Genomic DNA, 12,357 nt, shown 5'->3' on the forward strand with positions numbered 1-12,357 from the left:
CGATTCGTGTCTGTCATCGACTCGCGCAGTACTGTCCCAACAGAATGGTCGTTTACTGTGAAATACGATTTGAAGCTGTATATTGAGAGGCCATGGTTGTTCATTGGACGAGCCCTCTCCCACCAACTTCCGCATCGTCGCCTATATCACTGGTACCAGCTGCACCATCCGACGAACCAGATCTAGAACCAATCGAACGCCTCATCGCCTTGAAACCAGTAGAGTCTTGTGTATGAGGGAGTCCTCGATGTCATCCTCAGCGCCAACCGCAAACCACAAGCGACTACTTCCCTGCTCGAGAAAGCTATCAGTCAGTCCATATGTGCTGACGCACGATTTCCATTTAGTTGTCCCAGCCCCCGTTATGCCTTCAGGATAACAAGTGTCCTAAATCCACATACAGCACTTTCGTTTCACTCCACTCGTTGGCACTGTAGATCACATATAAACGAAACAATGATATGGACTTGTATATTAATAAACTACGTTGTATAAAAAGGTTTTTTTAATCCTGATCTGTTGTACACATGTTCAAACCCGAGTTACTAGCCTGGGCCCTTCTGTAATTAGCTGATCTTCTCCCGCTGCTAATTATACCCAAGGCACCGGTAGGCTTTCCAATTCCAAGAGCAGCATGTGCCATCTCTAATCTCTTTTTCAAATCATCAATCTCGCGCCTAAATCCATTCTCCTTAAAGTCTGATTCGAGCTTGAGAGATTGAAGACGAGTGACTTCTGAGCGTGATGAGTCTAAAGGATTGTGCAAATGTCAGAAGCAGCTTGTTTATCGTCGTTTGCGTCGAATAAGCAATCACATCGTGCAACTCAACAACAAGATTACATACCTAAAGCGGCATTGAGACCTGCAATTGTAACACTAGGGTCAAAGTCAGCGTTTAAATTACGTTCTCTAGACCGTGGTGGCCTTGATGGTTTGTCAGATGAGGATGTTGACGATACAGTTGAGGGTACCGGTGATACTACTGCGCGAGATGATTTCGTTGGTATAGGGAGACTACCCGTAAATGGTGCAAATGGTGCTGCAGGTGACGGCGCGACTGGAGCAGATGAGGTATCATTAAGTAGAGAACCAACACTGGTAGGATTATTATTATGGTTATCTGTTGAAGTAAAGAAGCTACGTTGTGATGAGGATACATCGTCACCATCGTCAGCCCACCTAAGTAACTCTAGTATATCTATATTGTCTGGTATCGGTGATTTCGGAGGCGGCGGAGGAGGAGGCGGCGAATTGGTCAAACTATTCATTACAGGCGTTTCAGGTGGTGATATCGGATACCTGTTTACGATACTACGTCGATCCTTCTTCAATGAGCTTGTTCTCTCACCAAAGAGTAGTACACCAGCATTGTTGGATCCAAGACCCTTCAATGCCTTTTCATACTCCTTGAGCTTAGCTTCCAGCGTTGATTGCGTCGTTCTAGATATCAGCAAATCATTCTTCACTTTGATGATTTCCTTTTCTGCCAGCTCTGCTCTCTTATTTGCTGCAAAGACTTCTACAGGTGTGCTAGGGAGTACCGACCTATTCAAGGATCTTTGCATGTTGCTATGCAGCTGATTCTTCAGCTTAGACAACATGTCTTGTTGAGATGATATGGTATTGGAAGCCTCCAAGAGAGACTTCTTGGTAATCGTGAGCTCTGCTTTCGACTTATTGAGTTGCTCCTCGAGAGCCGATAATCGAAGCTTCATATCTGTCATGTTTCCATCTGGTCGAGCAGCTCGTATCGAGTCCGCTATTTTCTGAGCATCTGTCAATTGTGCTGTCTTCAGTCTATATATCTCTTCGCTCTGCTCCTTGGCGATTGCATTCAAAGAATCAAACTCTTTTTGAAGTTTGGCTACTTTGAGTTCATCTGCCGAACCTCCCTTAGCCTCTTCCTGCGACAACTTGGTCAAAGCAGCCTGTAGCTGTGTCTTGTGATCAAGTAACTCAGCAGCTACACTATCATGGTTCTTTTGTAACTCATCCCATTTACTTTGCAAAGTCGAGACCTGCTTCTTCTTTGCCTCTAATTCAGCAGACAACATGGAAGCAGCAGCTTCATGCGTCTTGGCTACATTTGCTACTTCGTCTAATTTCTCCTTGGCTACGGTCTTGACTCTATCTTCAGTCTCAGTCTTGACCTTCTTCAGCTCATTCAGAGACATTGAATGTCGTCCCTGAGCTTCACTGAGTTGCTTGTTGAGGTTTTCTATATCCTTATTACGTTTCATCAACTCCACATTTACTGCAGCCAGTTGAAGAGACATGTTTGTAAACTCTTTAGCCTTAGAATCCATCTGCTTGTTGAAATTATCAATCTGAGACTTGTACGTTTGGGAATCTATTTGAGCTTGCTGAGCTGTCGTCTTCAGCTTGCTCAGCTCAGTACTACTAGTGGCGAGACGTGTCTTTAAATCTTCTAAATCCTTTTTCGACTGTATCTCCTTCTGTTTCAGATCCGTGACCTAAGCAAAGGGCACTGTCAGTGTTGTGTCATGGCCAAAAAAAAAACATCATTGTATCATGGAAAGATAGTCAAACGGAACTATGACATACTTGAGCGCTGACGAGGTTGAAAGAATTCTGTACATTTTCCAACGCAGCAGCCCAGATCGAATCATCAGTTTTGGCAGGAGTCACGGTCTTGGCCATATCAGGCTTGGTTTGAGCAATACTAGCTCTAATATCAGCAACAAAGTCTTTACCCGACTTGCTCACACCATTTGCTTTGACAGTACCAACATCATGAAGCTGAACTGAAGCCGGCCATACGATCAAGAGCTTTTCAAGCCAGGATTCTAATTCCAACACACGTTGCCAAGCTGTCCTTTCAGAGTGAGGAGAATCGCCTAAAAACTTGTCCTCGAGCTCTTTTATTCTATTATTCTTGGCATCGAGAGCAGTCATGGATTCCGATAATTGCTTCTCCGCAGTCTCAGCTCGTTCCTTGTCAGCTTGAGCAGCCGCGAGTTTGGATTTCATGATATTCATTTCTTTATCCTTGTTTTGCACAGCAGTTTCCATCCCCTTGACCTGTTTATGCAGAGCATCGCTCTCTGCTCGATTGATATTGGCCGATTTGGTGGCTGCTGCCAATTGTTTCTTCAAATCTTCGATGCCATCGACAGATATCCCTCGAGACTGAAGACCAGCTAATTCAGATACAGCGACTTGGTGGATGGTTTCCAATTCAATCACTCGTGACTAAAAGGTTCAGAATTAGAAACAAAAAACCGATTGGTTTTCTACAATGTGCGTAAAGCTACCTTTTGTCTATCAAAAGCCATCTGCAAATCTTGCGATGACTGTTTACTGGCAGCAAGCTCTTTCTCTAGCTTTGAAACAATAGATTGGAGATTCTCATTATCGTCTCTCGAGACACCCGTTTTGCCTTCATCAGCAGCAGACGTTCTAATGGAAGCACTGTCATTGTCGTCATCCATATTTTTACGATTCTTGAGATCAAATCCTGCTTGCGCCAGCGCCAGCTCGTTCGACAAACGTTCTAATTGTGAACGCAGATCTGTATTCTCCTTTCTTAGTCGAAGAGGATCGCCTTCAGCACCATCTGTGACAAGAAAACTTGTTGTGAGTTTTTCTATGCATGGTATCAATGACCACAACACAAACTGGATACGTACCGTTCAGTTGCTGTATCTGCGACTTGAATTTTGTAACTTGAGTCTTTAGTGCATCCAATTCTGACTGGTATTCGATATTGAGCTGGGGTGAGTTCCTGATACTACGACCTCGAATGGCGTACTTTAATGTATTCAAAGTATCGGGTAAAGTAGATTCTGTTGGACCAACACAGGCCATCAGCAAAGTCTGGAAATTACCACCCAACGGATCTTTGAGTAATCGAGTAAGTTTCGAGTCATTGTATGGTATACTATTCCGTGATCGTGCGGTATCTTCGGCCAGCCTAGATATAACTTTGCCTAGTGCACTTAATCCTCCATCTTTCGAAGTTGTTTCAGAGGTACTGAAGGCTTGTAGACTTTCTGAGCCAGCCAGATCGACAAATAGAAATTTCGAGTTTATAATCTTCCAGTCTCCATTAGGTTGATTGGTTTTACTATCTTTTATACCGTCCAATTCAAAGCTCTGATGCCTTAAAGATATTTGAAATAGGGTATGGACTTGCGACACGTCATAATTCATCTCTGTTGCTACGGCTGCTCTATATTCAAGTCCGCTCATCAACAAGTTTAGGGCTTCCTGTAGCGTAGCGATTTCCACATCTTTTCCACCAATGCAATGCACAAGACCAGCAGCATCCTCTCGTAATTCGATATATTTTATCTGATCGGCTGGAGCAGTGATGGGCTTTCGATCATAAGGGCCTCTTGCTGGATAGTTGAGGAGATCTATTACTTGTTCATCATACAGCTGCATGAATGAACACGTCAACTTCACTTTGGAATCAGCGTTGGATGCTGGAAGACTTGAGAATAAATTACGTAGGATTCGGGGAGCTATGCCTATAGTGCCAGATAATTTTTTTGTTGAATTTCCATGTGTCAGTGGCTATGGTGTCCATAACATACCCTCTTTCGCCATTCGTGATGCAGTAGTAGTCGCGGAGACAGTTTCTTCGGATAATCCCAATGTAAAAGACTTTCCAGTGCCAGTCTATGCAGAGCAATGAAAGATCTCAGTAAAAACCATACACGTCGACACTAAAGATGTCCAAAAATCGAGACACATAGAGTTTTTGTACATACCCTTCCGTAAGCCATAATACAGCAATTCCTTCCTTCCAAGAATTGATTCAACATGTTCTTGGCACAAATATCATACACAGACTGCTGCGATGTAAATGTTGAAAAAGCTGTATCAAATGTGAATCTTTTCCTCTTGTCCACCACGATGTGAGACATTTCCGAGGCAGTGACAACCTCATTCTTCCAACGTTGAGAAAGCTGTTTCTCCTCTGCACTTGACGGTCTTATTCTCACGTTGACCTGTATCGGATTGCCAACACCGTCAGGCATCTTGGTGAAAGGCAGCTCGTGTACGTGATACCTAAACAATCTATATATGTAGAGTTAATAAAACTAGCTGCACGAGGCCCTTCACCTCTTCGTCCCCTCAAGAAAACTTGGGACCTTGAGTTATTATGAACTCCGACAATGTGACAATGTCGAGAAGTTTCGAAGCTGGAACTGAGTTGACGTTAAACGCTAATTGTACGCGTATTGTCTGGCCGTTTTTGGACGATGCACGCATATTCGCATAGTATGCACGACTACAAGCCTCACTGACAAGTGTAGTGATCACATCACTGTAGTTCTATGACGTGTCACTGGCAGCTTTAATGAATAAGAGCTACATTTATCTTTCAATCTTTCATATAATGCATAGTTTGACTGCTCCGTTTCTCCAGTAGCTTCTGAGACCTCCCCAAATCGTCACGCTATCTGTCTTCACTCAATGAACAGATTCCTTTCCTTGTGGAATTCCTGGATTCCTTCTGGTGGATATGAATTATAAAAGGTATGCTTCACTCCAAGAGCATCGACAAAGACTTGGCCTTCAGTCCATTCCTTGACTGGAAGTGGGACCCAGCTCGGTTTGTATTTGAGCATAATATGATAAACTTCAGGTGCTTTTGGGAGCTCAGAATCAACAGCTGATGCGAATGGATAGAACCTGAAAAATAACAGGTCAGCAAGGTATCAGAAGCAGCAAAGTGCAACACCTTGTCAGCTGATGGAAGATGGAGACAATCCAGAGCCGCAAGCAAAATCACACTGAATACAATTTAACGTCTTCATTTACCAATGGCCATAATCTGCACAGTAGCACCAGAGACAAGTAGAGCACACCTTGCAGGACCTGGTGTCAAGTGTCGTGATCAGAAACCGACCAAAAAACACTTGAAGGTGCAGCTTCATACTTTCGTTCATTTGTACCGCTTCCAGGGTGATCCGGAGGCTCTTCAATAGCCCAAGATGTGATGTACTCTTCACCAGTAATCTTCAGAGTGCCCGTTTCTCCTTGTATGTTGATAGCATAACTTCATAAACGAGCTTGTAAGCTTCGATTAATATTTAAATAAATCTTCAAAATCAGATCATACCCTCCACATCCTTGAAGCTTACGACAAAGCTAGGTAAAATTAAATGTGTTTGATGTCACAAGAAACAGAGGCTCCAGGACTATAAATGAACGCGTACGTTGCAATAACAATACATGTAAGGCACGGGGCAATGCGTATCGGCACTCCACTTTATTCGTTTGCACCTACATCATCAATGTTCAGTACAAAACACATTTCGTAACTCTCGAACCAGTCAGTCACCGAGCTCGTTGACATTCCCAGCTCGTGCACACTCTTACCTGCATGAGCCTTCGAGCTTTAGAGGCATCGTAGTATTGATAACGTTGTCTTGTCCAAAAGGTTGCGCCAAACGTCCAAAGAACAACTTTGCCACAGACGTGGCAGGGTAGTAAGTCGTTCAGGATATCTGATTGTTATATTTTATAGTATGCATCTTTAGACTTAAAGTACAATTTGTGCTACAGGATTGTGGTTACTGTGTCCACATACAAGGGAAACATTTTGACAACCCCCCAAAACATTTTGACAACCACCCAAAAGCATTCTTCTTGCCAAAAAAGCAACAAAACCTACTACGACTCCTACTGCCCACGTAATCTCTCACCCTACAAAGATTCCATCTCAGAAATAGCCCTCATCAATTTGTGCCAACCAGCTTCATCCAAATTCTTTACATCAATCTCGAAACCGTCTGGTCGTGGGCCCCCATGCCCAGCTTCCCAAAGCATAGTCAACGGGTTGATATTGAGACATTCACACAAGATACTTGTTATTTGACCTATAACGAAGCAAAATCGCAATTTAATTACCCCAATTGAACAAAGGATATATCTCTCAGCAACGTACGAACCCCCTTTGTCAGTATTGATAGCGTGTGTGAGACGGGCTACTCTTTCATCATGTACCTGGCCATACAATGCAGAAGGCGACGACGATGCCGAAAAGAGTCTCCATTCTTCACCAGCTGCAATAGAAGTTGATGGTATAGATTGTGTTGGCGCAAGCACCGATCTACCACCCGAAGAAGACGATTGATTGGCCGAAAAGAGATTTGATGGACCAGACGACAAGACAATATCATGCGGGCATGAGAGAGTTACATTCAAATTGGCCCGTGGCCCGCAAATAGACGACGACGGTTCGACTTTTATCGATGTTTCTGTAGCCATTACGCCGTTATACATGGACTGATGATATTGTGGTAGTTGCTGTGGTAAATACTGATGGTAACGTTGAGGTGGTGGTGGTATATGTGGCTGATGATGTTGTTCATGCAGAAAGGGATTCAAGGGCATATGAGCCATTTGAGAGACATGACTCATCGGAGGCAATGTAAGCGTAGGTGGTATATGTGTTGTGTGATTTAAGGGTAGCAATTGGTGCCCTCGGCTCCTTGGATCCATATAACGTGTTGGAGACACGGGATGAGACCAATCATTCATATATACCATCTGAAATGTCTGAGGTGTCTCAGACATGTGCCCAAGTTGTGGTACTGGACTCATAGGAGCCATCTGGCTCATTCGAGTTGCAGGAACCGGACTATGATCAGCTGCCATACCACTATAAACCGCTGAGGATTGTTGTGGTGGCATGCTCGTAGTATGATAATACTGCTGAGCATGTTCAGCGTTTTCATTGGGAATTTGCTGATGAGAGTTCTGAAGATGATTATTACTATGTGAAGTAGGGGCTGTCTCTTTTGATGGCATAGTACTAGTATGAGATTCTCGACTCGATACAGCCAAAGTAGTATTCGTTCGTTTCTTTTGACTACGAGCCCTTTTCTTGCTTTTGACGTGTTCATCGTCTTCATACTCTTGCTCGTCATCAGCATCCTCATCAAACTCGTCATAATATTGAGCAAATGGAGCTAAATTGTTATCGGATATTAAGCGAAACTATCCGTTTTGGCCAGCATTGAGATGTGATACTCACTTGAGTCAGAAGTATCCTCTTCTCCTTCTTCAACCTTGACCTTTTTGGATGCATGTTCTGATGATGATGACTTCCAATATACTAGGCCAACTTCTGACTTTTGACGTTCACCTCGCCCACGACGAGACTTTAATCTCGCAGCGATTCCTCCCGCACCATCATCGTCATATTCATAAAACATATAAAGATCAGCACTCTCATCCTCGTTATTACTCTTACTACTACTCTGCTGTCTAGTTGAGCGTCTCAATCGATAACGTCGAAGCTGTGATGCTTCACGTTTGATTCGTTCCTTGTCAGCCAGTTCGGAAGGATCAATTTCACGGCGGGCCCCTCCTTCTCCTAAAGTTTCAACAAACTTGATGAGAACCCTGACGAAACGATACAGAACGAATGTCGTCACAACATGATTCATACCTCCACCTGGGTATAGAGCTTTTGGATATTCCTCCAAGATCGTTCCTCGTGACCAACTACAAGAAGAATGTGTTAGACTTGCCTCGTGGATTAATCAGTTAAACACCAGCACATACCGAGCCCCACATCGGTTGCACAGCTTATCATATTCCCTAGGGCCACGCCTACGACACTCTGTTCTGTGTTTGGAACGGAATGTTAGCACAAATTCAAAAGATTATCAAGGAAAACTGACAGGTCACATACTCAAACACGCCACAATATGTGCAACGCCATTCACCAATCTTGGTTGGTAGGTATGGAGGTCCTTCATCATTAGCCAAGACCGGATCATCCTTCGCTAGTGCTGCATCCTGTTGCTTTCGTTGGTGCTCACTACCGTTTGAAAGGATGGAAGGCGATGAAGCCTGAGACGGCGGAGAAGTCTGTCTATGTGCACTGATGATGGCAACTGCTTTATCTCCTTGCTGGTGTTCTTCTTGGATCACATGAGCTTCCTGTAGCTGATTGTCGTGTTCATGATCTTCAAGATCAGAATCAGACGAGTCAGGAGGAAGCGACAAGACAGATTCTTCTTCAGAATCATAAATATGTGATGATTTGATTTGATCATGGGTGTTGTTTGATTGTGGTTGTTCTTGTTGGGTGCTCGATGTGGTGAGGTTGGAATGTTGATGGTTGTGAGTGCGTGAGTGAAGATTTTGATGATTCAAATGAATTTTATCATTATCTTGAATTGGACTTGATGGCGATGAGCCTGTCTCATGCATATCTCGGGGGCTTGATGCACACGTGTTTATATCTTATGAAATGCTGGAACTATTAGAAGCAGGGGAGAACGACAATGTTATTATTTGAGTCAATAGAAATATGATATATTGTAATGTATTCCATACGCACCTCGTGGATTGGTTCTTTAGTTTTTTGAATGTGTGGGAGTGTCTGCCATTGTACGTCATCGTTTCCGCGAAGAGTCTCGAAAACCGTCGATATTGTATTCAGAGTTAACATCTAAGTAAAGCGCAACTGCAAATTCGCAAGTTACTCACGTGAAAGTACCACATCTATTTTAGAGTTTACCAAATGCTATGCTACATAAAACATCTCAAAATACCAAAGAACGATGCCAACTGAGATGCTTCTACTACTACAACTACTACATGATGATTCTGTTAAATCACTTCCATCCCCAATCCCCATCATCGTCAAAGGATCCATCATCCTCTCCTTCGTCCTTCTCTCTCGATGATGCTGGAGTGGCAGCAGCCGCTCCATTCCGTGACAGCAACGCAGTTTCAGATGCAGTTGATAAGTTTCCATTACCACCCAATTTTTTAGCTGCTGCTCCAAGCTTCATTCCCCCTGTTTTACTACTATTCGATGATATACCGGGCTCCAGATCATCATTTTGCCCTGCTAATGGGGCCATGGCTACGTAATCACCACGTCCAGTGTCTGGATTATTGACTCCTACTGCTCTGCCCAGTGCAGACAACACACCACCTCCCGGTGCTGGCCGTCTCGCACCACCACGAGACCCAGTTTGTAACACTGGTGCATTATCATCATCGAAATCGTTAATTCCTACAGGAACATCTCCAGGTGATGTTGGGAAGTCTGGATCTGACCGTGACTTGGCGTATCCGGCACGCACTGGGCGGCGACACCACCATATTGCTACTGCTACAAATCCAATAAGGACTATTATTACAGCCTATTTGACAAATTATCAGAAGGTTCGTCAGTTAAAACACAACGAAAAATTTGAGTTGGAAACTCACAAATCCAGTGGCATTGTCTAAAATTCAAATAAAACAATGAGTTGCGGAGGATATAGAACATGACGATGTCCACACATGTCCAAACATTGCGTACCGTCACTATCAAGTCCTAACCAGTCGAAGTACGCTGGTGTCTCGCCATCCGAAGGCACAATATCATCATCTTCTTCAGTAGGGGTCGCCGAGTCAACTACTGGACTTGGTATCACTACTTTGGGCGATGGATTTATTATCACGATAGGTGCAGACGACGGTTCTGGCAGATCTTCATCGTCCGGATCTGCTTCTGGTGTAGTGCTCGGAGTTACGGCTGGTGTTGGCTCAACTCCTTTAACAGGAGTTTGCGCTATACTCGTTGCATTCGTAACTAATTTCGTTTTTGACGGCACTTCATCGGTTGCAGTACCAGTAGGGGCTATTGCACCGGTCTCAGTGCCTGTAGGTTTGACGACTTTGGCGGGAACAGCGCCAATAGTTTCTGATGTTAAATTGATGGATGACGAGACGGCCAATTCACTCCTGAGAAGCCAAACAACACCAGATCGTCCATAGAGTGTGGTGTTTCCTTTAGAAGCTTCGACACCACCTACACCAACCATCCAGCCAGCATTATGACCTTGTAGTGGATGGACTTGTAGCTCAGTGTATGTGTAAGTGGCATTAGGCGGTGATGTAGCAACTACAGCTGCATCAGGCATGGCTACTTCATACACATTTCTAATAGAGCCTGTACCAACAGACATTTCTACTATTGCTGGGCCTCCTACTGTATTGTTGGATTTTAGAGCTAGAGCTAATGCACCAGATTCTGCTGCATCGGCAGTAGTAATGGCAATCATTCCAGCTACGAATATCGATGTGCTTCCACCTATATTCGGTCCAACTTCGACACTGAGTGTTTGTCGAGACCGTGTTCCAACTAGTTTAGCATCAGCTGTATAGACATTGGGCGGTACTGCAAATGACCATCTTGGTAATCCATTAGGGTTAAAAGCTGCTACAAAGCGCCATAGACCTTTGGTATCTCCAGTTTTAGGTTCTGGTAATAACATATCTTGCAGCCCATTGGTATGATTATATAAACCAGAAACGACTGCGATACATGTACCGACTTCATACTGGGCTGCAGATTCCTTGTCTGGTAGAGGTGTTATACGGATTGTTACCAACTTGGATGCTTCAACTCCAATTGCATGTGGATCTATCGATCCCAGCAACGCTGAAACACCACCCCTGTATATGTAGGTTTCTTTGGCTCCAACATTCTCTACATGGAAAAAATGTCAATCAACACAAAATCCAAATTGTGTACGGTTGCTTCCTGTATAGAATTGCACTCACGAGTAACAGGGGCAGGAGACGTGATGGCGACACCATGGAAAGCAAATGTTCCATCAGGTTGCTTGTCATAGTAAGGCTCAAGCCGTATCAGGAAGGCTCTTACACCAGTGATTCGTTGCCCTGTAGTGTTATCTATGCGATACCGGTATCCAGTAACGACATATGTACCAACTCGTGGCCATCCCATTTGACTTTTGACATAAGATCTTGTACAGTTGTCCAAGCGAATATCAGTCAGTATGGTTACCTGTATACTATTATCGATGCTTCTTTTCGTGAATCTAGTATCTCGCCGTCTTAGCTTGTTACGACGCCTTTCTTCGTCGTCTGCGGTATCATTTACAGTATATTTAGCATCTATGTCTTCGTCGGCTTCACCATCATCAATTGCTCCTGGCAAATTTGAATTAGGTTGAGCTGATGCGGGCAGTGAAGCTGGAAGCAAGTCTTCGTCGGCTTTCTCTGCATCAGGATCGGCATCTAGAGCATTGCTCTTGTGATTTGGAGCCGATTTAATTAACGGTTCTTCTTCTTCTTCATCGTCGTCTTCTGCACTTGCAGCAGCGGCAAAACTTGTAGCAGGAGTAGGCTTTGGCTGACCGGGGATTTTGGGTATAGATGAGTTAGAAGCGTTGGCTGTCTCAGTGGATATAGGTGCTGTGGTTGCAGTTGATATCGATGAAGATACTGGGCTAGGGGCATCTAATGGAGGAGCTTCGACTACTGAAGCGACAGAAACAGAGGGCCCTGGAGTCCCTTTGGCTTTTGTTGGTGTTGATGCATCGGCTTCTATAGGGTTTGAT

The 12,357-nt window shown here is 44.1% G+C and overlaps 2 protein-coding genes across 2 annotated transcripts; both read right to left on the minus strand.

Annotated features, from left to right (window-relative positions):
* Positions 1 to 505: 505 nt before the first annotated feature.
* On the minus strand, positions 506 to 5,007 carry SmJEL517_g05354 (uncharacterized protein; the record flags this gene model as incomplete). The annotated part of the gene is made up of 7 exons (XM_031171280.1): positions 506 to 750; positions 846 to 2,475; positions 2,567 to 3,214; positions 3,277 to 3,578; positions 3,652 to 4,494; positions 4,561 to 4,645; positions 4,738 to 5,007. 7 exons carry the CDS (start codon positions 5,005 to 5,007, stop codon positions 506 to 508), a joined length of 4,023 nt encoding a protein of 1,340 aa, XP_031022724.1.
* Positions 5,008 to 5,439: 432 nt separating this feature from the next.
* On the minus strand, positions 5,440 to 9,202 carry SmJEL517_g05355 (uncharacterized protein; the record flags this gene model as incomplete). The annotated part of the gene is made up of 10 exons (XM_031171281.1): positions 5,440 to 5,645; positions 5,795 to 5,851; positions 5,929 to 6,012; positions 6,730 to 6,855; positions 6,924 to 6,930; positions 6,983 to 7,950; positions 8,016 to 8,357; positions 8,433 to 8,488; positions 8,549 to 8,611; positions 8,679 to 9,202. The coding sequence occupies 10 exons, from the start codon at positions 9,200 to 9,202 to the stop codon at positions 5,440 to 5,442; spliced, it is 2,433 nt and encodes an 810-aa protein (XP_031022725.1).
* Between the last annotated feature and the right edge of the window lie 3,155 nt (positions 9,203 to 12,357).

The sequence above is a fragment of the Synchytrium microbalum genome (genome assembly GCF_006535985.1).
Source record: "Synchytrium microbalum strain JEL517 chromosome Unknown SmJEL517_scf0048, whole genome shotgun sequence".
Taxonomy (NCBI): Eukaryota; Fungi; Chytridiomycota; class Chytridiomycetes; order Synchytriales; family Synchytriaceae; genus Synchytrium; species Synchytrium microbalum.